The following is a 23,055-nucleotide window of genomic DNA, read 5'->3' on the forward strand; positions in this document are numbered from 1 at the left end:
AGTATTTTAAGTAAGAGAGTTGCACATTGGCCAATGACTTATTAAAAGACGACAAACAAACTTTTAAAGGAAAAATTAGTTTGTTTCATTTTTAATGCATTCTTATCTGTTTTCCCAACTGTCAAACTCATGACCCACACTCAACCCTTTCTTAGCCTTCTAATTAATTCATTTATCAAGTTTGATTGAATTGTTTTTCAATCTAAGTCTTAATCATTAACAAAGAAGAGAGCATTGTTTTATGTACTTACCTTTTTAAAATTAAACAAACAAAAAACTGTGAACAATCCACCTCATCAATGGACCAATCGACTTGGAAAGGTGTAGGTTTAAGCTTGACCAAGTAGAAGACAAACATGCTTAAAAGGCAAACCCAGTACTCAATACTCAAGTATGGCCCTATGGTCCAATGGCCAACTCTTGGGCTTAACTATTAGAATTGGACCGAAGTATAAGTTCACGTTTTGAGAGTTTGAGATGGCCATTGAAATGGCCCATTGATTACTAATCCATTATTGGCTAAAACTTGTGATAACTAAATCCAAATATTCCCAAACAGATAGTTTGAAACTGAATTTGGGGAAATCTAATTACTCTATGCATTGATGATTGTGAAAAACATATGATACAGACTAGAAGCAAAAACTCCCACACTTACTACTACTTCACATCACTAGAAACTCTAGTAGATCATAAGTAAAAAAGAGAGAACGAAAAGCTTATCTGTTGCGTAAATCTGCTCGCTTAAGCTCATCCATTAACAAATGTGCAACAGATTCGTACCCCATTTTCCGAGCTGCAAAAGTCAACTTCACAAAATTGGTTGCCGAAAACCAAACAAGAACACAACATCAAATTCACATAATATAACAGAAATTTTCAGTCACCTCTGTAAATGGCAAGCCCAGTTGGAGCCATCTTGCGTTTCTTCAAGCACAATGAACTGCAAAAACAGTCCCTCAATCAAAATACACAACTAATATCCAATACCCTGTTTCTAAAGACCTTGAAATCAAACAAACCTGTTGCATATCCAATATGAGTTGATTCCTTTCTCCTCCACACAATGAGGACACATCCATTTCTTGTTCTTAATCACTTCTTCCATTTCTAAACAGCAAATAACACAACCCCATTTCATCATTGACTCTATATCTCAAAGATGTTGATCAGCATTGAATAAAGAGGTGTTTACCTTCACCATATCTGACTTTCAGACAAGCTCGGCAGAAGACACCATTGGTGGAATGACAAACAGAGCAATCGGTTTTTCCTACAGACAAACACAATCAGTACATTTCGTCTACTATTTAGTACTTATGTTATAACAGAGATACATTTCTTTTAAATCACTGACCGATACATGGTTCATCCATATCAAAATCGCCACATCTCCTGCAATCTTCTTCACCACATAGCTTCTTCTGCCTACGCATAAACTAAATTTCAAACACCATCCATCAGAACTGGAATAATATAAGATTGAATTTGAATGTACTGTACCTGCAGAAATGGCAACAGATTCCAAAAACAGGATCATAAACGCCCCCTCGTCCCTTACTATTACACCTCCGTGCCGACGCATCCGGCGAAGTCCAATGTTCCGAATTACTAATCTTCACTAAAGGAGCATTCGCAGGCCGATTCACAACCTCTCCCTCCACTGCAAAATCAAATATCGGTAAAACTCAATCATTACCTACTTGAATACAGTACATTCTTCAACTATTTCGCGATCGATCTACCTTCATTACTGTCTAGAACTAATTTCCTCTTCAGTCTGTCGGACCTCCGGAAGGAAATCTGGCAACGAACTGGAGTAGAGACGGGTGAAATCTGCTTCAATCGATCGGAACGACGAAGAGGAAGAGAGATTCGGGAGAGCGTGTTGTGACATTTTCTCGCGTGGATCCTTGCCGATTTTGCAGAGGAAATAATGGAACGAAGTTCGGTTACTGCCTTCTTCAACCCTAGGGACGCTAATCGCTCCTGATCCAAGAAATTCCCATCAAACCAAAACATAAAGAGAATGACAAAGGAAGGAGAAGGATTGAAAGAGAGACCTTATTCTCTAAAATGCGAGCGTTTCTGAGATCTTCGTAGTCGCATTTAGCTCTGAGTCTTCCCATGGCGTTTGTCACTTCTTCACTGTAAACTCAGTGTAACCGATCTCTCTTCTAGTGAGCAATTTGGGAAGAGGCAGATGGCGAGATACGATAAAATGACACGTTCGTCACTCAGAGATTGTCACCGTATGCACGTGGGAGAAGAGGACGTGTGGTGTTGCGATTGGGATCCACTAACGTCGTTACTTCGGTCATTCAATTTGTGTAACGGAAGTGTTAAGATTAACACTTGCGCTCCAACGGTCATATTTTGAATTTTGAGAGGGAATAAACATTGAGAATCGATTCCTCTTTTCTTTCCCTTCCTTTTTGAAAGGTACAAAAAGTTATTTGCTTTTCTTCTTTTCTCTTTTATTAATTGTAGTAAAACTTAAAAATGACGCCGTCTGTGGGGATCGAACCCACGACCACGTGGTTAAAAGCCACGCGCTCTACCACTGAGCTAAGACGGCTAGATGTTGCAATGCACTCTCTTTTATTAAAATCAAAGATATTAAAATTGTGTGTAATTTTTTTTGCAATTTATTATATTCACTAAGAGACGAGTTTTTTGATCAATTGATGATTTAATATGATATTAAAGTAAGTTTGTTTCATTGTTGTTTTGTTATTTATTTCTTATTGAATGTCGTTTTTCACTTATTTGGTCTTTTACGTGTTTCAAATATCATTCTACATCGATTGACTTTGTCACGTGACATTTTTTTTAATGAACTTATAGTTCAGTAGTTAACTTATCGAGGATTGATATCATCTGTTGTCCAATGAACTATATTGTCATCCACTGAGTGTGTGTGTATATATATATATATATATATGAAGATCATGTGTTACTTGAACAATATGTCATCAAACCTTCACCGTTGTCTCTTCTAAATTAAATCATAAAAAAAGCAATCGCAAGTTTTGTTTTTTTAGATTACAATGTTCAAGGGACAAATTCTCACAAATTTATAAATATTTTTGGTAAAAATTTAACGATTGTATCAATTTAAAGTTTTTAAATGTTTAGGATCTATCTTCTACCCTTCATTCTATAGAAAACGTTTGATTTGATAGTAAAAAAAATCAAGATTACAACAACCACTAACTACTAGCATTTTTAAAATATATACATAGTTTTCTCTCGAAAATAAATTTAAAAATCAAATAGTTTAATCTATGCTTTTTAATATGGAAGGGGGCAAGATGATATATATATATATATATATTATACATTCAGATTTCATCATTCAAATTGAGATTTACTTTTATATATATATTATATATAATCATCTACGTAAATCGATCATTTGCTAGCAAGGTTTGAACTCACCTTTTCGACTCAACTCTTTTTATCTCGAAATTTATGAACTATTGGTTTTTTTCGAAACTGTTACGATATATAAACTAAAATATATATATTATTAAAAATATTTTAAAATTTAAAATTTTAACCTTTTAATTAAATTTATATTAAAAATTTACGTTGTGAAAAGGAAAAAAAAAAATCAAAATTTTAATTTACTTCTTCTCCTTCCTCAATCTTTATTTCTCTAAACCCTACTTTTAAGTTCAGCCACCTCCTCCCGCCCATTGCTAGCTACTGCACCACGTACACCCTTCCCTCCCGCCCTCAAACAGAGAGTAAGCTAGAATCATCACTTGGTATTGAATTGACTGCCATGGCGGTACTGGACGAGAATGTTCCGTCCTCCTCAGAGGTCGAGGCAATGAACAAAAGGCGCAAAAGGAAAACACCCAAGAAAAATCCTCTTTCAACAGCTACCGAAGAATCGGAACTTCAGAATCCTATGAAAGGTGATGAAGAAGAAGAAGAAGAAGGGGAAGGAGATGCCGAAGGTAATGTACCGGAGGAGAATATGAAGAACAAGAAGAGGAAAACGAAAACGAAGAAGGAAGGACATGAAGATACTGGTGATGGTAAGGTAGAGGAGGCCGTGGAAGGGCAAGTGGAGAAGGGCGAGGAGAAAAAAAATCAGAAAAAGAAGGTTAAGACTGGTGGGTCGGGAATTATGAGTACTGTTTCATTTGATTCGCTTGAATTGTCGGAAAATACTCTCCGGGCGATTAAGGACATGGGATTTGAGCATATGACTCAGGTCAGATTTCTGCTCGACCAATTTATTGGCATATTTTCGCTAGAATTTATAGTTTTCAATGGCTCGTTTACTTGCTTACATTGTCGAATTGAGGCAAATGGGAGGAGGTTGAATTCAATTTCAAACCCGAAGTAAGCAAGTAGCAATTATTATTTTGAGGTCGTGATTGGGAATGTCAAAGAAATGTTTAACCCCTGAATCATGTTAATCAGTGTTTTAATGTTGCCTGTAAATATGTTTTGATGGGGTTAGCTCAATCCTCGAACATGGGTTGGAATTCTTTTTAATGAACTGTGCACTAGTTGTGAGGCTTCTCTTTTTGATGTGGATACGAAACATTAATTTTCATTTCTTGTTCTCTTGGTTGGTTATAATTTAGTAGCAAAACTAATACATGGACTTGAGTGTTCTCAAAATTTTCTGACATAACCAATGCAGATTCAAGATAGAGCAATTCCCCCTTTTCTGGCTGGCAAAGATGTTCTTGGAGCTGCGAGGACTGGATCTGGGAAAACCCTTGCATTTCTTATACCTGCTGTGGAGCTGTTACAGCGCATCTCTTTTACACCTTATAATGGAACTGGTGTTATCGTTATTTGCCCAACACGGGAGCTTGCAATTCAGGTTGGAAATTTTTTTCCCCTGCCCACGTTTCTCTTTTAATAAGTTAGAATTTGATGTTCTCCTCATATTGATGCTAAAGGAGCTTACAATCTTTTGTTTTTACTGGAAGAATCTGATTCAGTTTGTATTAATAAAAAATGAATTATGCTTATAAAGATACAAAATGACGATGAAGCTATAGAGGCTCAATAATCGTGTATCGTCTCACAACTTGGACTCACTCCTAGATGGATTTATCTTTAACAGTCTTATATTTCTTTCAAAATGAAATAAGAACTTTATTCACACTTGAGAAGTTCCGAGAAAGAAATGAAAATCTTCCTTTAAGCCTTTTACTAGCCACAAAGCAACCAAACAATGTAAAATTCCTAGAAGATTTGATAGGAATGTCTCTTTTATAAATTATAACTAGTTTTATCATCTATGCTATATGGTTACCCCATAAAAGCAGACCCAAACGTTCTTTTAATACCTCACAAGAAGAAGCGTGGTCAGAATCTTTTTCTTGTTAATTTCCTTCAACCTTCCTTCCATCTCATATCTTTTGATATTATTACCGACTGACCTTTATTTGATAATTCAGATACATGAAGTGGCAAACGAGCTTCTCAAATATCATTCACAGACTCTTGGCATTGTTACCGGTGGTTCTAGCAGACAAGCGGAAGCCAATCATATTACTAGGGGAGTCAATCTATTAATAGCAACCCCTGGTCGACTTCTTGACCATCTTCAGCATACTAAAAATTTTGTGTTTAAGAATTTGAAGGTAATGATAACCTGTTTATCGTTTTTTTGGCATTATTTGTGTAATTTGTTGGAAAATATTTTCATCAGTACCAAGTAAATTATGGATTCTTGAGAATTTGTTGCTAGCTTTATGATGTTGCTGCTGCCAACATGTGGTCTGCTCCTCACGTGTTCAGTTTATTTCTTTTTTTTTCAGCTCTAGTTTTTTGGATAAAAAAAACTACTCAATTAATAATAGACTATATTTTCAAATATCAATCAATTTAGATTCAATTTCCTATTCTGATTTGCATTGTGCAACTCATCATATCATGTTGGTAATTTACTTGTATGTTATCCTTAATCTTTTGCAGTGCCTTATAATTGATGAAGCCGACAGGATATTGGAAACTAATTTTGAAGAGGAAATGAAACAAATTATAAAGCTTCTACCAAAGGTAGTTAACTTTGGTTGTTTAATGTTATCAATTGGGATTTTTCAAAACTTTCTTATCTGGAAAAAAAAATTATTATAATTAGTAAAAATTACCGCATCACCTGGGATGCCTTAGCAAATGGGGTTAATGGTTGTTTGGGGTGGAGGTGCGTTATTTTCCTTTTTTATGGTGGTGGTCAATATTTTCCTCATGCATTACTGCAACCTGATTGTATTGCAATTTGCAGAATAGGCAGACTGCTCTGTTCTCAGCAACCCAAACACAAAAGGTTTGTGTATTGCATTCAACTTTTATACTTTTGTCTCTCTATGGGTTATTCTCTTCTACCATTGATGCGTATTCTGTTATCACTTGAATTTCTATTCCTTGGTTCATTTGTGTTGGTTTTTCTTCTCTCCTCCCCACTGATCATCCAAAAAACAGGTTGAAGATCTTGTCCGCCTGTCGTTTCAGTCAACTCCTGTTTATATCGATGTAGATGATGGGAGAACAAAGGTATCCTGATCTGCTGATATTTATATGTTTATTTATATTAGCCCTTTCCTTTGATTTGTTGTTTTGACATATTTGTTATTGTAGGTCACCAATGAAGGGTTGCAACAAGGTTATTGTGTTGTTCCCAGTGCTAAAAGATTCATTGTTCTGTATTCCTTCTTGAAGAGAAGTTTATCAAAGAAAGTTATGGTCTTCTTCTCATCTTGTAACTCTGTCACATTTCACGCGGACCTTCTTAGACACATTAAGATTGATTGCATGGATATTCATGGAAAGCAAAAACAGCAGAAGAGAACTTCTACCTTCTTTGCCTTTAATAAGGCTGAGAAAGGGATCCTTCTATGTACCGATGTTGCTGCACGTGGACTTGACATCCCCGCAGTTGTAAGTTATCCTCTTTTTTAGCCAGGTCAATGCATTTCCCCAATAGAAACAATTAAGTTGCATTGCCTTCGTGGTCATATTTTCTTATTAAAGCCATTTAACTATGTCTCATTTCGTGTGTCTCAGGATTGGATTGTTCAGTACGATCCTCCAGATGAACCCAAGGTGTTGGTTACTACTCAATTTTGTTCACAACCTATATAGTATCCTTGGTATTCCTATCTAATTGAGTTTACTGTTTAAAATTATTGGTTTTAGGAATATATTCACAGAGTTGGTCGAACAGCTCGAGGTGAAGGCAGCAAAGGAAATGCACTACTATTCTTGATTCCCGAAGAGCTTCAGTTTCTTCGCTATCTAAAGGTCTAAAATTTTCCCTATAAATTTAAATAGAATTTGAATGCACTGTTGTTGTCAGAAGAGTGAAAAAACGAAACATCAGAAGTCCATAGGCATATGATATTTTAATCTTCTGTTCTTCGCTGAATTTTTGCATGTTTGGGAATAGTTTCACTTAGTGTTCCGCCCTTTTTAATATATTGTGTGTGTGGTTCATATTCTATGTTCAGGCAGCAAAAGTACCTGTCAAAGAGTACGAGTTCAGTGATAAAAGACTGGCCAACGTGCAGTCTCACCTGGTAAACTCCTTTCCCTTTTGTTTGTGTTCTCACCAGTACCACTCAAGCACATGGACTTAAATTTGAAATATTGAATGATGCAGGAGAAGCTAGTAGGCAGTAATTATCATCTGAACAAGGCAGCTAAAGATGCTTACAGAACCTATTTATTAGCTTACAATTCACACTCTATGAAAGATATTTTCAATGTCCACCGCCTTGATCTGCAGGTACTGTCTATCCATTTTCTCTAAGATCTTAGTAAGAAGCTTCACTGACTAAAATTTGGTTGGATACACGTTTTAGTCTAAATGAGTTTATTGTCAGATGTCAAAGCTTTTTGTGCTTGAATATGTGTAACTCGATCGGGGAAGTTTTCTATCTTTACACTTGCAGTTATATGTGAACAGGCTATTGCTGCGTCGTTTTGCTTTTCAAATCCTCCAAAGGTCAACCTTAACATTGATAGCAGTGCCTCAAAATTGAGGAAGAAAACACGTAAAGTAGAAGGGAGCAGGAATAGATTCAGTGAGAGCAATCCTTATGGGAAGAAGAATGCGGAGGATGAAAGACAATTTGTAAGATACTAGCTCATACTTCTATTCAAATGGATTCAAATCTCTGACCCCATAGTCGAGATGACATATACTATATATATATTAGTTGAACTATATCTGCATTAGTCTTAGCTGCGATTCATTTATAAGCTGATATTCTTGAAATAGTTTGGTACCATATGCGATGTTGTAATCTAAGTTTTGTAGCATAGGGAAAATCTTGAACTGAACGAGGCAATCTGGAGAGTAATTTATTCTGGAGAAGTGTATACTAGCACATAAATTTTTTGATAGATTCATTCTTAATTTTAATTTTATAAATCTATAATTGGATCATTTGTTGAAAAGAAACTGTTTGGAAATCTGTGAAGAAAAAGTTCATGGCTGATGGAGTTATTATATTATTGATAGAAATTATCCAAACTTATTTAAGTATTTACGAACATTCAATTAGTTTTTCTTTTCAAATACCTTTTCTCTCTGTTTTCTTTTTCTTTTTCCCACAATTGATTGTTCAAATAGAAATTTAGTTGACCTATTATTGCATGTTTTATTGCTTTCAAACTAATAAATGACCTTTTTATATCTTAACGTTTATATTTCAATTCATGATTCATTTTCATTCAATTCACCAAATTACTTGCTATGCTAAAACACTCCTTAAAGTATTTCACAACATCTTTCTAAAATTGGATTAGAGAGTAATTTTAATCACTTACCAAAACAATTTTCAATGATTAGCCATGTGATTATTGCATTACCAAATAGAGAGTTATTTATTAATTAATTACAAAGAAAAAAGAATGCATGAGATGAGAGATTTTGTCAATAGCAATGCTTATTAACTACTCCATAATCAATATGATTAAGACACAAGTCACACTTTCATATGTGTAATTACCAAGCATTTTTGGACCAACCATAAAGCGCCACGACTCCTCCATTACTTATCAGCCTAATCTTTGGGCTGAAACTGCACGCAATTGAAACGACGCCGGACACCCTTTGGGTATTGCCACGTGTTGTTATTGCCATTTATTTATTCCTTATGAAATCTTAGCCGCCTCGCTAATTTATTATACGTCTGTGCCACGTCAACGTCTTCGTCACACACCAATTTTAGTTTTTCCCGTTTTGAGTTTTTCCTTTTAAATGTGGTTTTACGATTTTGCTTTTCTTAGCAACTTTTATGGCAGTGGTTGTATTGTTATATCTAACACTGGTTTAAACTGTGAAACGTTTAGGATTAGAGTCATAAGAAATTTTTGGATGAATGTGTAAAATGGAAAATATGAACAAATGAGTTTTTTCGATAAAAGTGTAAAGTTTAATAATGTTTTCTATTGAAATTGAGTTGTGTGAAGTTGGTGGACTAAATTCCTTTACATGGAATAAAAAAAGAGTAGTAATAGTTAAGAGAGTCTATGAGAGAATTGAGAGGATGTGTAAAATCTCAAAAAACCTATGAAAAAGCTTAAAGAATCTATGTAAAACCCTAAAAGGATCCCTGAGGGAGTCAAAAGAGCGGATGACGACTCTAGTCCCTAATAAGATTATGAAGGAGTTTGTAGTATCCATGAAGGATCTCAATAGTATCCCTAGAAATCCTAGTGTGGTACCACGAAGTATGTGATTCTGCATATAACGACTTGGTAGAACCATGTTAACCCTAGTAGTACCGTGGAGGATTTAGTATTAGTAACATGGAAGAATTATAGAAAACATAGTAAGATTATGAAAAGTCTTAATAGTAACACCAAAGACCCGTGGAGAACTTGTTTAGACAACCTAACAAGACCATAATGGACCCAATATTATGTAACTAATATCCCATGGAGGTTTTAGTGGTATTTAATGAAGGACCTAGTAGATCAAAGTCCCAAAATATCATGATAAATTCATGAAAGTCCTATATCATGAAGCTAGGTTTCAACGATAGAAAACTTTTACAAAGAACCTAATAGTACGTACCATTCAAAGTTCTAATATTATCGTGAAGGACCAATTAAGGACCTAACGATAACATGAAAATCTCAATAGTATGCCATAAAAACAACCATTTAAAGCTCTCTTGACATGCATTTGTAATAGCTTAAAGTTCAATCATCTCAATTTCTAATATTAAAAAAGAAAAGTTAGATGAAGTGGTTTAGATGCAAATTTGAAAGTTGAAATACATTACATTACTCTTTTTTTCTTTTCTCATTAGTTTATCTATGTATATATATATATATATATGAAGTAGGATTAGAATGGTAAATGAGAAAATTAATTAAAAACCAAATGTGTATTAGAAGTAGGATTTTTCCATGCATTCGTTGGAACAAACAAAGCAACAAATTGTGAGAATTTATTTGCTTTGACTTTTGACTTTTTGACCTTCAAATATTCTTATTCGTCCCACGTGGAATATATATATAATATTGAATATAACAGAAATCCAATATGTTCCCAAATTTCAATTTTTTTGAACCGATCTTTTATAGTCAGCTTGACCGGAATCTCCCCCAAAAGGACTCCATATCTAATTAACGTTTAATCACATTACCTAATATGAATTACACCCAAGAATTCTCAAACCTTACAATTTCTTTTGTATTAACAATTAAAATTTATTTGTATTACTACCCTACTCTATTTTGAGGAAATAAATTAATTAATTGTCAATCTTAAAAGTTGTGTCTATTTCTTCTGAGACTCTATTCAACATTAAATAATTTTTAAGATTGTAGATTCTCTCCCAATTTGACCGAGTAGATTTTCATTGATAGATCGATAAAATTGTACTTATTCAATGAGTTATATTGTACATATAAAAAAAACACGTACACAGTACTTATTGCATAGTTCAAATATAATGTGATTTGCAATTACATATTTAAATTTTCTTTGACTAAAATTATTAAATTTTATATAAATATTATAATGAAAAATTGTCAAAAATAGCAAATATATTTATAATATATATATATTTTTTTCAAATTCTATCAATAATAAATCTTGATAATCACTCATATGCTTCTCTCACTAACATTGATAGATAATGATAAAATCTATCCGTTGTTATATCATTATAGAATTTAAAATTTTACTATAGTTTGTAAATAAGGATGCTGACAAATAGAAAAAATAAATTAGAATAATAGAGGTTATATCACTACATTTTCTAAACTGCATTCGATAATTCTTAGATAACCTTCTAATAGTTATATGATATCATTAATTATTGGTCGCACGTAAAAAAAAAAGTGTGAGAGATTGATTTTCTTGTAAATATTTTAATTTATTTTTGTATTGTTAAAAAAAATGCTTCTAATTAATATAATTATGTAATGTTTAATATTATAAAATGTAATTTGGTAAGAAAGAAAAGGTCAAATTGGTAATAGCGGAGTGAAGCGAATTAAATCAACTACTTAACTTAGCATAATCAATCACCCACAACGACACGTGTAAGTCGATAAACCTATCCAACGGCGTCGAGAAATCGAGAGATATTTATCGAGTACGACGCGTCACAGGCAATGCCAAAACTCAAAAAAAAAAAGGATCGCCGGTTCTGTTTTCGTTTCGTTTCGGTCAAAAGCATTCGCCTAATTCAAAATCGGATTGCGCTTTTCCCATTTCCTCACCCAACTTCCATCTTCCCTCCCTTCTTACGTCTCGTTCTCTGTTGTTATATAAATCCCCTCACCCTCTTAAACCTTTCTCCGTTCTACACATCATTCCAACCCATTCTTCCATTTACGCCTTTTTTTTCTTCTTTTTTTTCTTTTTGGGTTTGTTGGGATGGAGATCGTTTCCGATATCCGAGAGACAAACAGTATGGAGAAGATTGAAGCTCCGTTTCCTGTTCACAGTCAGGTGAGAAAGATCAAAGAGGAATCCGACACGACCATCGATTGGCGACCTGGTCAACCGGAGATCAGACCGCCGACCGCCTCCTTCCGCCAGATCTCTCGCTCGCCGCTTGGAATCTCCGGCCGCCCTATTTCGGTGGGGGATTCGTAGAAAAAGAGTATTTCCGGTAGAGATATTTTGGGGCTTATTTCGTCTCTCTTCTTCTTCTTCTTCCTCCTTCCTTCCTTCTAATATTACAAATTCAGATAGCCCTAGTTTATGTATATATCGTTGCTTTTAATTTTTAAATAGAGAGAGTTTTTGGATTTTGAATTTTGTATATTACTTTTTATATAATTTATAGCATAATATTACTCAAACTCTCGAATTTCTTCGAGATTGTTCATATGGAGAATATAAATTTCTTGAATGTTCATCTTATTTATTTATTTAATTCATGGGTACGAGTGATTTCTTTAATTTTGGCCGTTAAAAAATTTGTGGCTTCAACAAATGGATTAGTTGAAAAAGCGTCTCCTCCTTGAGAAAAATCAGAAAAATATAATTATTGGACTTTTTTAGGGTAATGGTCCACTAAATTATAAAAAAATGAAAAGAATTTGTTTAAAGAAAACGTTGTTTTCCTAATTGTATTAGGGTATAATTAGTGAATTCTTACTCTTATATTTAATTGTAATAGTTTGGATCTTAATATTTAACTAGTTGTAATTGGAGTTTAGGATTGAAAATGGTTGGAATTGATTAGGATGAAATGTAATTAATTTGTTCATGAATTATGGTAATTAGTTTTACCAAATTATAATACAAATACGATAATTACTCTTATTAAATATATTTTTCAAAATTTAAATTTTATTAATCAACAATTTAAGGTTCTTATTTTTTTTTTCAACTTTTTTTGGAAAAAAGTGGAATCTGAGTTGAATTTGACAAAAAAAAAAAAAAAGTTGAATGAAGCAAATACAATGAAAGTATATAAACTGTTTAGCTTGGTGGATTTAAAAAGAAAATTAGAGTTAAAAAACAAAAGTCCATGAAAGTTTTGGAAATACAATGGAAGAAAATACTAAGTTTAGTAGGTAAACAATTGTGAAGCACGAGAATTATAACATCAATATTTTACCTGATAAGACTTAATTCTTCCTTTATTTTAGAGGCGTTTTGTAAGTATTTGAAGAATTCACGTGATGGAAGATGGCTAAACTTCCTTTGTAAAGAGGTAAAATTTTCATGTGGCTTATTCAGATAATTTCTCAAGTTTTGATTATAACTGATTTATTAAATATAAAATTGAAATTTATGGAGTTAATAGAATGCTAACCTTTCAAAACATGACTCTACACCAGTAAACTATATAAAATATTAAATAAATGAGTTCCAACAAAAGAAACTAAAATTTTAAAACCTACTAAAACAAATTTATGAATGTATATCTAAAATGGATAATATTGTATGATTTTTAACAAAATTGAAATTAGAGAATTCTTTTGGTTTTAATTTCACCACATTTCTCAACAAAATCTTAACCGCAAGAAGAAAAAGAGGCGTTTTAACCAAAATAAAAGTTAAGGTAAGAAAAAGTTTAAACTAAGGGGGAAAATGGTAGAACCGAGTGCGGACCACGCATATGAATCGAGTGGCGGTGTGCAAGGTGGACCATTTCCTTACGGCCCAAGCGAAGCCACAAAGCTAAACCCACTCCCTTCCCTATAAATCCTTCAAACCCGCTTCCTTCACCTCACTTCTTCCTCTCTTTCTCACCAAACAAACCCAAAAGCATTTCTCTCTCAATTTCATCACCGCACCCGGAGCACCACCACCACCACCACAATCACCGCCCTCTCCCGCCATTTCGGAGTTTCTTCCATCAGGTTTTCATCATCTTTTTCTTTTTTCTTTATCTATTCTCTTTCCTTTTTCAAGCTCTTTGTTTCATTCTGCGCCTAGGGCTTCATTGTTCTTCCTGTTAATTTGATCCTCGTTTTCCCTCTTTCCCAATCGCGTTTTCATCTCCTATTCCTCTTTCCGTGTGTGTGTATGGAGGAATGGAGGAATGGAGGAATGGAGGACGAGAAAGGAGAAAGGAAGAGTTTTAGAAATACAAATAGATTGGATTGAATTTTAGTGAAAGGGCATGAAAAAGAAATGTGGATTTAGAGGGGAAAATTTTGTGTATCAAAATCCAAAACGTGCTCTTCAATACTGTTGATGGTGGCTCAATCTTTATCCTTGATTTTTAACTTCAGTTGATCATTCCGAATCGTAATTCATTAGTTTATTTTGTATGTTATCAAGAAATTTATTAGAGTGAGAGTAAGATATTGTTAGAGAGCAAGAATAAAACTTGTATTATTACCATCACAGCATGCTTTGATCATTTGGCTTCCTTCATCTTGATGGTTATTGGAACAAAAGCGTTTTTCTTATTATTCGTAATGGAAGATTTTTCATTTTAAGATGCATTGCGATGGTAACTCATTGACATTGATACGGTGTTGAATATTGGTTAACTCTTTTTTTGGCTTTTTTTTTAATTGCAGAATATGAGCTCAAATGTCCGAAATGTGCGGAAAGATAGGTCTAGGATTCCTGCATCAAGTGCTCGAAAAGAGTGGGTACCGAGAGGATCTACAACAATCCCAACTACAACTGCGACCACGGACATTCATGTGAATCAGCCGCTGAACGTTAATTTGAATGGTAATCGGAATGAGCAAGAGCCAAATTCTAGTCCTCCTCATCCAGTTTATCGAGATAGAGGTAATCATGGTCAAAGGGTTCATGTGGGTCCCCGAAGGAATCAAAGAAAAGACAAGGAGAAAGACAAGGAGAAAAGTGGGGATCAGGGTGAAAAGGATTTGAGAATCTCCAACTTGCCTCAGCTAGTTCATGAAATTCAGGAAAAATTGACGAAGGGCACTGTTGAGTGCATGATTTGTTATGATATGGTGCGGAGATCTGCACCCATATGGTCTTGTTCAAGCTGCTTTTGCATTTTTCATTTAACTTGCATCAAGAAATGGGCTAGAGCACCCACTTCCACCGACTTGGTTGCTGAGAAGAATCAGGGGTTAAACTGGCGTTGTCCAGGATGCCAATCTGTGCAGCTTATCTCTTCGAAGGAGATTCGATATGTTTGTTTCTGTGGTAAAAGGCAGGATCCCCCTTCTGACTTGTATTTAACCCCCCATTCGTGTGGGGAACCGTGTGGCAAGCCACTTGATCGAGAGATGCTGGTTGCTGGTGGAAGCAAGGAGGATCTTTGTCCCCATAATTGTGTCTTGCAGTGCCATCCAGGTCCCTGCCCTCCTTGCAAGGCATTTGCTCCTCCTCGTTTATGCCCTTGTGGCAAGAAGTTGATAACAACACGTTGCTCAGATAGGAAATCCACTTTAACTTGTGGGCAGCGTTGTGAAAAACTCCTGGATTGTGGACGACACTGGTGTGAAAAAATTTGCCATGTGGGTACTTGTGATCCTTGCCAGGTTCAAGTTAGTGCCTCTTGCTTTTGCAAGAAAAAGAAAGAGCTTGTCCTCTGTGGAAGCATGGCTTTGAAGGGTGAAGTAAATACAGAAGATGGTGTTTTCCCATGTAGCTCCATCTGTGGGAAGGGTCTAAACTGTGGCAATCATGTCTGCCGTGAAATTTGTCATCCAGGACCCTGTGGAGGCTGTGAGTTGATGCCTGACATGATTAGGACATGTTATTGTGGGAAAACACGATTGCAGGATGAACGGACAAGTTGTCTGGACCCAATCCCAACATGTTCTGAGCTTTGTGAGAAACTATTACCTTGTGGGAAGCATCGTTGTAAGGAGGTCTGTCATGCCGGTGATTGTGCACCTTGCTTGGTTCAAGTTGTTCAAAAATGCCGATGTGGATCAACTTCTCGAAATGTGGAATGCTACAAGACTTCCAGCCCAACTGACATATTCACTTGTGAAAAGCCATGCGAGTGGAAGAAGAATTGTGGAAGGCACAGGTGCAGTGAGAGATGCTGTCCTCTATCAAACTCCAGTTATAATCATTTAGGAGATTGGGATCCACACTTTTGCGTAATGAGGTGTGGGAAGAAGCTAAGGTGTCGCCAGCACTCTTGTCAATCACTGTGTCATAGTGGCCATTGCTCTCCATGTCCTGAGACAATCTTCACAGACTTGACGTGTGCTTGTGGTAAAACTTCAATTCCTCCACCACTGCCTTGTGGAACGCCACCCCCATCATGTCAATTTCCATGTTCGGTTCCTCAGCCATGTGGCCATAGTTCTACTCATAGTTGCCACTTTGGTGACTGCCCACCCTGTACAGTTCCAATAGCCAAGGAGTGCATTGGTGGACATGTAGTCCTAAGGAACATTCCTTGCGGCTCAAGGGACATTAGATGCAACAAGCTATGTGGGAAAACTAGGCAGTGTGGGATGCATGCCTGCAACAGAACTTGTCACCCGCCTCCTTGTGACACTGCTGCTGGATCTGAGTCGGTTCAGAAAACTTCCTGTGGACAGACATGTGGTGCACCTCGAAGAGATTGTAGGCATACATGTACTGCGCCGTGTCACCCGTCCGCTCCTTGCCCTGATGCAAGATGTGAGTTCCCTGTTATAATCACTTGTTCATGCGGACGAATAACAGCATCTGTTCCTTGTGATGCTGGAGGGAGCAGTATTAATTTTAATACTGATGCTCTGTACGCTTCGATTATCCAAAAATTACCTGTTCCGCTTCAACCCATCGAGGCAACTGGAAAAAAGATTCCACTTGGACAGCGAAAACTGACGTGTGATGATGAATGCTCTAAGCTAGAGAGGAATCGGGTTCTTGCAGATGCTTTTGATATAACTCCCCCAAATTTGGATGCCCTTCACTTCGGAGATAGTTCTTCTACTGAATTGCTTGCAGACCTCTTTAGACGTGATTCGAAATGGGTATTGGCTGTGGAGGAGAGATGCAAATTCTTGGTCCTTGGCAAGAATAGAGGAGGAATTGGTGGCCTTAAAGTTCATGTTTTCTGTCCAATGCCTAAGGATAAGAGAGATGCTGTCAGGCTGATTGCTGAGAGGTGGAAGGTTGCGATCAATTCTGTTGGCTGGGAGCCGAAACGTTTCATTACAATTCATGTGACTCCTAAATCAAAAGTCCCACCTCGTGTGCTTGGTATCAAGGGCTCAACTACCATAAGTACTCTACATCCACCGCCTTTCGATCCTTTAGTAGATATGGATCCTCGGCTTGTTGTTTCTTTTCCAGATTTGCCGAGGGAATCAGACATAAGTGCATTAGTCTTGAGGTTTGGTGGTGAATGCGAATTAGTATGGTTGAATGACAAGAATGCTTTGGCTGTCTTCAGCGATCCAGCTCGAGCGGCTACAGCAATGAGAAGATTGGATCATGGTACAGCGTATCATGGAGCCAGTCTTCTTCAGAATGGTGGTGCATCAGCATCATCTAATACAAATGCTTGGGGTGGAGGAGAGAATGCAAAGGAAGGTGGAGCATCGAAGAGTAGTAATCCATGGAAAAGAGCCGTAGTTCAGGATTCTAGTTGGAAGGACACTTCATGGGGTGATGAAGAATGGTCTGGTCCATCTATCGACGTGCAGGCATCCGTATGGAAAAGAGAAGCAGCTCCATTTTCTGCTTCACTTAATCGGTGGCACGCACTAGACACCGAACCATCTGTGAGTTCTTCCACTCAATCACCTGAACACAAGCTTGGCAATCGAGTAGGCAATCCCTCTTTAGGATCTGAATCAAGTACGAGTAGGAGTTTGAGCTCCGGAGGAGTGATGCAGGTTGTAACAGATGATGGAACAAACACGTCGGAAGTAGCAGATGATTGGGAGAAGGCTTACGACTGAATTAGCATTGAAGTGAAGACCCAATGGATAAGGTACCATCCATCAATTGGTGGCCTTGTTTGGATCTTGGATGCACAGCCTTCCTGTCCTTGTATTCGATGTTGTAATGAATGTTTTTACACAAGGTGGTTTAATAATTTTGAAAGCAAGTTTGTAGGTATTTGGTAATACTTGTTTTTGAGAGAACAATTATTGTAGAGTGTTAGGTCTTTACAACACAATAGGGCATTTATATGTGGCATAAAGTTTTGATGATAGGTTGAAAAAATCATTTTCTTCATTAGCTGCTGCTTCTTCGTTTATATGTATGAAGGAAGCATAACTTTGGTATTTGTTTCCCTCCATCTTTGGGGGGAAAATTACTATATTTTGTATTATTATTTATTAATTCTTAAGAAAGATATAATACATAAATCCTTTCCTTGTGAATGGAATTGTATCGTCTGTTTTTTCATGCCTTTTCTTTAAAAAGTATATATACATACATATATATATATATATATATATATATATATATATATTATATTACATGTTGGTGATTACTCTCGTCTCACTTATGTTACGATAACTAAATCCCAATTTCAACTTCCTTCAATAACACCTCCAATGATACTTCCGGTCAAAATCATCTCTACCGACCATCTATCAATCATCTTCAAGTGTATATATTTTTAAATAGAAAAGTGAAATTATTGGTTCGTAATGCTTATTGGTCGTCTTATTTAATAATTTAACTTAATGTGAACTCTTTGCCTATATTGTCAAACTAAACAATATTTATACATGTTTAAAAACAATTCTAAGCAAATGTAATGCGTGTAAGAACTTGATATCTCCTCGTTAGTATTATATTGTTTACTTTGGACATAAACGCTCATGAATTTTCTTTTGATTACACTAGAAAAGACTCATATCATCAGACGTAGTTATCATGTCACTCCCTTATGTACATTTATGATCACATTCTTGAATAATAAATCTTGAGCTAAAATTTAATATTGGACGCCATAAAAGCCCTAAACACTTAGGTGGCTTTTTTTTTTTCTTTCTTCATATTACACCTATATTTTTTACTAATGCAAAAATGTAGTGTAATTTTGTTAGTTATTTGAAACAAGAATGTTTTGCCTATGATGGTTAAATGTGAAAACATGTATAAGTATATGTCAAAGTTTGATTTGGAAAAATAAGTGTTAAACAAATGTTGACTTAATTACAAATTCTTAAGAGAGAGAAAAAACACTAGAAAAGCAATTTTCTTTTTAATTACAAAAAAAATTATATAACATACAAAATCCTCAACTTCGAACTAAACAACCCGACACCCAAACTTCACTAAATAAAATTTCAGAACTCGTTTCAACCTCCCAAACAACTCTTATACTTGTGTAAAATTCCAATTACTCAACAAAGGCTTCTGATTGTCCGATTCTTTTTAGAATGTGGGATCCATCCTAACCAAGTATGATGGGAAACCTTATAGTTATTTGTATTAGCCTAATTCATAACTTAGGTTGGGATGAATTAGAGATAGTTGGATGGATTATTGAAGAATGATTTCTGTCTATAACAAATTGCTATTATTCCTTCACGTATCCAAATCTACAAAAGTTTATCATACGAAAAATCAAACTGTTCTGTAATAATACACTTATTCACCCTTTAAGAGGGAAAGAGAAAAGAAACTTTGCTCTGATACGAAGACACCATTTTTTGTTATTTCCAATGCCAAAGAGCGAAGCTAAGGTTTGATTGATCTGTACTTCAGTTTGAAACCATACTCTCAGTTTCCTTAACAAAGCCATCGCCTGTCCAGTCTTTATCAGATTGCAGACCCTTCTTCACAGCTTTTCTCTGCTCGATTGCTTCCCGCTGCCTCCGAACCAAATCCGTGTGGGTCGTGAAATATGGAAGAGAAGCTCTGTTTCACCCAAAAATCATTAATGTGACCAATGTTTGAGGAACCGGAGTCAAATTCTATAAAGAACTATTGAAATTCAACCTCCTAACTTACCCTCTGAAGTCTTCAATGGATGAGAAGTTGTGAAGTTTCATGAAGTCCTGAAGCTCAGCACATAGTTTCTTTACAACGCCATACCCATGCATCATCACTCCTGTACATACCTGGAGTTGAATTCAATTTTCTCAGAATACAAACCTTTCCCAAAACAAAAAGCAGACAACTACATTCTCGAGTTTGGTTAATCGAACTAGTTGTAGTCACAACCTGAACAGTGTTTGCTCCAAGTAGAATAAACTCGGCGGCATCTCCACCAGTTTCGACACCCCCAATGCCAGAAAGAGAGTAGTCTCCATCGTTAAATTCTGCCTTCATCATTTTTGCAATGCTCAACACTTTACCAAGAGCAATAGGATGAACTGCCTTGGAAGAATAGCCTCCTGGAGTTGAATACCTAACAACATAAAGATTGATGCACACCAAAATTTTTAGCTGAACAATAGGCTCGGGATGTAAGATTTATGCAATTCAGTTCACAACAATTGTCTATTGAAGAGTTCCAAAGTTCGAATTAGCAAACCCCTCAACACAAGGCTCGGGACGTAAGGTTTTGAGATCGATTCCCATTACACTCATGATCGTGTTGATGGCTGCTATTCCCTCACATCCTGATTTCAGAGCCACCCTTGCAGGCTTTATAAAAGAAGAATCATTACATGAAAATTCAATTCAACTAATACCATACAACAAAAAGAAGTGAAGATTCATCAGTTGGATCAGCACAAGCAATCATAAAAAACATTTCATTTTCTTCATGTTTATTCAAATAGTAAAATTTTCACTTCCTCCAACATATGAATTCGGTTCATATGCACAGTTATCCAAATTATTCCCAAAGCTATTGCCATAGAATAGATTTCATTTTAATTATTCATAAATGTTGAGTCTGATGCAAAAATAAAACTTCTTCGTGCAACAAACAAATTCTGTACAGATGCAAGGTTTGTTGAGGAGTTGTAACCTATATATCATATTATTATCGACTAACGTCGTCAGCAAAAGAATTTGTCCCATAACAATATGAACACAGCTCAAAGAATAATGTGATCTTCCAAATGTAGGAGCAAAAATACCTGTGAAATGTCAGTGATATTGGGGGTCATTTTTGCCCAAACAGGTATTGTAGCTTTTGCATTAATCCATCCACAAACTTCTTCCAGAAGTGCACAATCTTGCCCAACTGCAGCACCCATTCTCCGTTCGGGCATGCCATGAGGGCATGAGAAATTGATTTCAAACGCATCCTGTCGAAAGAGACGCAAACATTGGATGAAATGAACCTGTTCTTGGTATTTAACATGGGGAAATGGTTATAGTCTAATCTTACAACTCCAGTTTGTTCAACTCGATCGATAAGTTCTTCCCAAGCAGCTTTATTATACTCCTCCATTATTGAAGCAATGAGAATCCTATCGGGATACTCCTCTTTTAACTGCTTGAACTCTTTCAACATAATTTCAAGAGGCCTATCGCTTATCAATTCAATGTTCTCCCACCCAATAATCTGCCCCTTTGCAGAGCCATTCGAATCTGCTCGTAGCCGGGCATATCTAGGAGTTACATTTATAACTTTTGCTGCATCTAGTGACACCTAACAGAGATACATGAAAGGGAAATGTAAGCCAATGGACAGATAGCCGAACCAATAGCCTCCAGCCAAAGATCAATCTTAAAATCTCATAGTCCAAACAGTTGAATCATATTTCTAATAAATAAACAATCTCTAAATTGACTTTTCTTCCAATTCTTTGCACTAATTATGTCTTGGATTTTCAAGATCTTTGTGAAAGCTAACAACAGCAACAGATTAACATTAACACTAACTCGATTAATCAAATCAGGGGTCAATAGATCACATTAACAAAGTACAGGAAGAGAAAATGAAATGATCTAAAAGTAAGAATACTCCCAAATTACATTTCACAACTTCATCAAATACAAACAATTTCCCAATCAATATTCCTTATTACATCTTGAACTTTCCCATCTACCTTCTCAGTAACCAAACAGAATCAAATATATCAGAGAAAACTTACAGTTTTGGCAATCACAGCTCCCCAACCTTCATCAAATGCCCTCTTCATAACCGTATAGTTAGTTCCAGGCGGACCCGACCCAATTACAAACGGGTTGGGCATGTTCAACCCATTGACTGTCACACTGAGATCGGGCTCCGCCTGAGCCCCACCGGAGGCAACCACTCTAAACCCAAGTCTAGTTGGTCGAGTCAAACCCGTCCGGGACGGATTCAGAGCGAGGTTGGTAATTGGGCTTTTAGTTCTGAATTGGGTAAGGTTGAAGGACGCCATGGATCAAGAAACTGGAGCTCTGTGTAACTAGAATTTCTGGAGTGGAACAGAAGAAGAAGGAAGAAGAAAAGGGTATGTGAATCTGAGGTGTAATGTTGAATCAAGAGCTGGAAAAGTGGGGTATGAAGAATCCTCCTCGTCGACTTCCGTTTGGATTTACATAAGTAATCAATTTAATATTCATGGACGATGATGATGATGATGGAGAAGAAGATGATCAGATTAATTATTCATTATTCCTTGACACCTTTTCATTAACTTAGGGAATAAAAAATAACTAAGAATCGATTTTAAATATTCTATCTTTAGGGAAAAAATACCTTTTTGTAGCTTACACTTGGGTCAATGTTGTATTTAAACTAAAATAAATTAGACTATAATTTAACAAATACACCCATAACAATCACTATAACTCAAATCAACAATGAATTGAGTTAACAAAACTCACTTACTTAAAACAAATTGAAACTTACACATTATTTGAAAAGCAAAATTAAAAGAAAATGGGTAAATTTAATATCAAATTTTCCTTATAAACTAGAATTTTGACTATAGAGGCAAAACCAAGGTGGCAAATGAGAATATGGAAGAAAAAGAAAACAAACAAACTGCGTTTGATTTTTAGGTAAAGTGGCATTGAAACAAATTACACCAAATTTGTCATTTCTGCCTAACAAATTTGTAATTACACCATTATTCAACTAGGGAGAAATGGGCCGGCCCGTTTGCAAATACCCATGCTTCATTTTGACCCATTAAGCCCATATAAAGGAGATATTTGTGGTAATAACAATAAAAAGATAGGTATTATAATAAAAGTGTAATAAGAAAAAGGTAGTGAATGGAGAAAGTCCATTTTGGGGTGTGAGCCGTGAAGTTAGAAGGTAAAACGACAGCCCCATGAACGTTTTGGAT

The 23,055-nt window shown here is 35.8% G+C and overlaps 4 protein-coding genes and 1 non-coding gene across 6 annotated transcripts; 2 read left to right on the forward strand and 3 right to left on the reverse strand.

The window, feature by feature from the left end:
* Positions 1-360: 360 nt before the first annotated feature.
* On the reverse strand, positions 361-2,241 carry LOC101222698 (cell division cycle-associated protein 7). Of its 2 annotated transcripts, none has more exons than XM_031881082.1 (8): positions 2,064-2,241; positions 1,746-1,989; positions 1,504-1,663; positions 1,358-1,428; positions 1,196-1,273; positions 1,023-1,110; positions 888-943; positions 361-809 (listed from the first exon to the last, which is right to left on the reverse strand). In XM_031881082.1, exons 1-8 carry the CDS (start codon positions 2,127-2,129, stop codon positions 751-753), a joined length of 822 nt encoding a protein of 273 aa, XP_031736942.1. In that variant the 5' UTR covers positions 2,130-2,241; the 3' UTR covers positions 361-750. The 2 variants fall into 2 exon arrangements, with proteins under 2 accessions (XP_031736942.1, XP_004137512.1); XM_004137464.3 differs by having other exon boundaries at positions 361-796; positions 2,064-2,238.
* A 265-nt stretch (positions 2,242-2,506) lies between these two features.
* TRNAK-UUU lies at positions 2,507-2,578 on the reverse strand. Its single transcript has one exon. It is a non-coding gene; the product is annotated as a tRNA-Lys (tRNA).
* Positions 2,579-3,638: 1,060 nt separating this feature from the next.
* On the forward strand, positions 3,639-8,428 carry LOC101222933 (DEAD-box ATP-dependent RNA helicase 51). The gene is made up of 12 exons (XM_004137465.3): positions 3,639-4,228; positions 4,667-4,852; positions 5,436-5,621; positions 5,956-6,039; positions 6,266-6,307; positions 6,463-6,534; positions 6,619-6,918; positions 7,045-7,083; positions 7,177-7,281; positions 7,488-7,556; positions 7,640-7,765; positions 7,946-8,428. Exons 1-12 carry the CDS (start codon positions 3,791-3,793, stop codon positions 8,123-8,125), a joined length of 1,827 nt encoding a protein of 608 aa, XP_004137513.1. The 5' UTR covers positions 3,639-3,790; the 3' UTR covers positions 8,126-8,428.
* A 5,158-nt stretch (positions 8,429-13,586) lies between these two features.
* Positions 13,587-18,245, forward strand: LOC101210254 (NF-X1-type zinc finger protein NFXL1). Its single transcript, XM_011652611.2, has 2 exons — positions 13,587-13,824; positions 14,494-18,245. Exon 2 carries the CDS (start codon positions 14,497-14,499, stop codon positions 17,809-17,811), a length of 3,315 nt encoding a protein of 1,104 aa, XP_011650913.1. The 5' UTR covers positions 13,587-13,824; positions 14,494-14,496; the 3' UTR covers positions 17,812-18,245.
* A 1,109-nt stretch (positions 18,246-19,354) lies between these two features.
* LOC101202899 (dihydropyrimidine dehydrogenase (NADP(+)), chloroplastic) lies at positions 19,355-22,451 on the reverse strand. The gene is made up of 7 exons (XM_004137467.3): positions 21,868-22,451; positions 21,159-21,422; positions 20,905-21,075; positions 20,352-20,464; positions 20,039-20,225; positions 19,826-19,935; positions 19,355-19,732 (listed from the first exon to the last, which is right to left on the reverse strand). Exons 1-7 carry the CDS (start codon positions 22,138-22,140, stop codon positions 19,576-19,578), a joined length of 1,275 nt encoding a protein of 424 aa, XP_004137515.1. The 5' UTR covers positions 22,141-22,451; the 3' UTR covers positions 19,355-19,575.
* Positions 22,452-23,055: the final 604 nt, after the last annotated feature.

This window comes from Cucumis sativus, chromosome 1, assembly GCF_000004075.3.
Source record: "Cucumis sativus cultivar 9930 chromosome 1, Cucumber_9930_V3, whole genome shotgun sequence".
In the NCBI taxonomy this organism is placed as follows: Eukaryota; Viridiplantae; Streptophyta; class Magnoliopsida; order Cucurbitales; family Cucurbitaceae; genus Cucumis; species Cucumis sativus.

What these genes read in the sequence shown, in the direction of transcription:
- LOC101222933 (XM_004137465.3), top strand. Translation starts at nt 3,791, where the DNA reads ATGGCGGTACTGGACGAGAATGTTCCGTCCTCCTCAGAGGTCGAGGCA. An exon ending in TTATAAAGCTTCTACCAAAG is followed by an intron (nt 6,040 to 6,265) that starts GTAGTTAACTTT and finishes TGCAATTTGCAG; the next exon opens with AATAGGCAGACTGCTCTGTT. An exon ending in CCAACGTGCAGTCTCACCTG is followed by an intron (nt 7,557 to 7,639) that starts GTAAACTCCTTT and finishes TGAATGATGCAG; the next exon opens with GAGAAGCTAGTAGGCAGTAA.
- LOC101222698 (XM_004137464.3), bottom strand. Translation starts at nt 2,129, where the DNA reads ATGGGAAGACTCAGAGCTAAATGCGACTACGAAGATCTCAGAAACGCT. An exon ending in CTCGCATTTTAGAGAATAAG is followed by an intron (nt 1,990 to 2,063) that starts GTCTCTCTTTCA and finishes TTCTTGGATCAG; the next exon opens with GAGCGATTAGCGTCCCTAGG. An exon ending in TCATATTGGATATGCAACAG is followed by an intron (nt 944 to 1,022) that starts GTTTGTTTGATT and finishes CTGTTTTTGCAG; the next exon opens with TTCATTGTGCTTGAAGAAAC.
- LOC101202899 (XM_004137467.3), bottom strand. Translation starts at nt 22,140, where the DNA reads ATGGCGTCCTTCAACCTTACCCAATTCAGAACTAAAAGCCCAATTACC. An exon ending in GAGCTGTGATTGCCAAAACT is followed by an intron (nt 21,423 to 21,867) that starts GTAAGTTTTCTC and finishes TATCTCTGTTAG; the next exon opens with GTGTCACTAGATGCAGCAAA. An exon ending in TCCATTGAAGACTTCAGAGG is followed by an intron (nt 19,733 to 19,825) that starts GTAAGTTAGGAG and finishes TGGGTGAAACAG; the next exon opens with AGCTTCTCTTCCATATTTCA.
- LOC101210254 (XM_011652611.2), top strand. Translation starts at nt 14,497, where the DNA reads ATGAGCTCAAATGTCCGAAATGTGCGGAAAGATAGGTCTAGGATTCCT.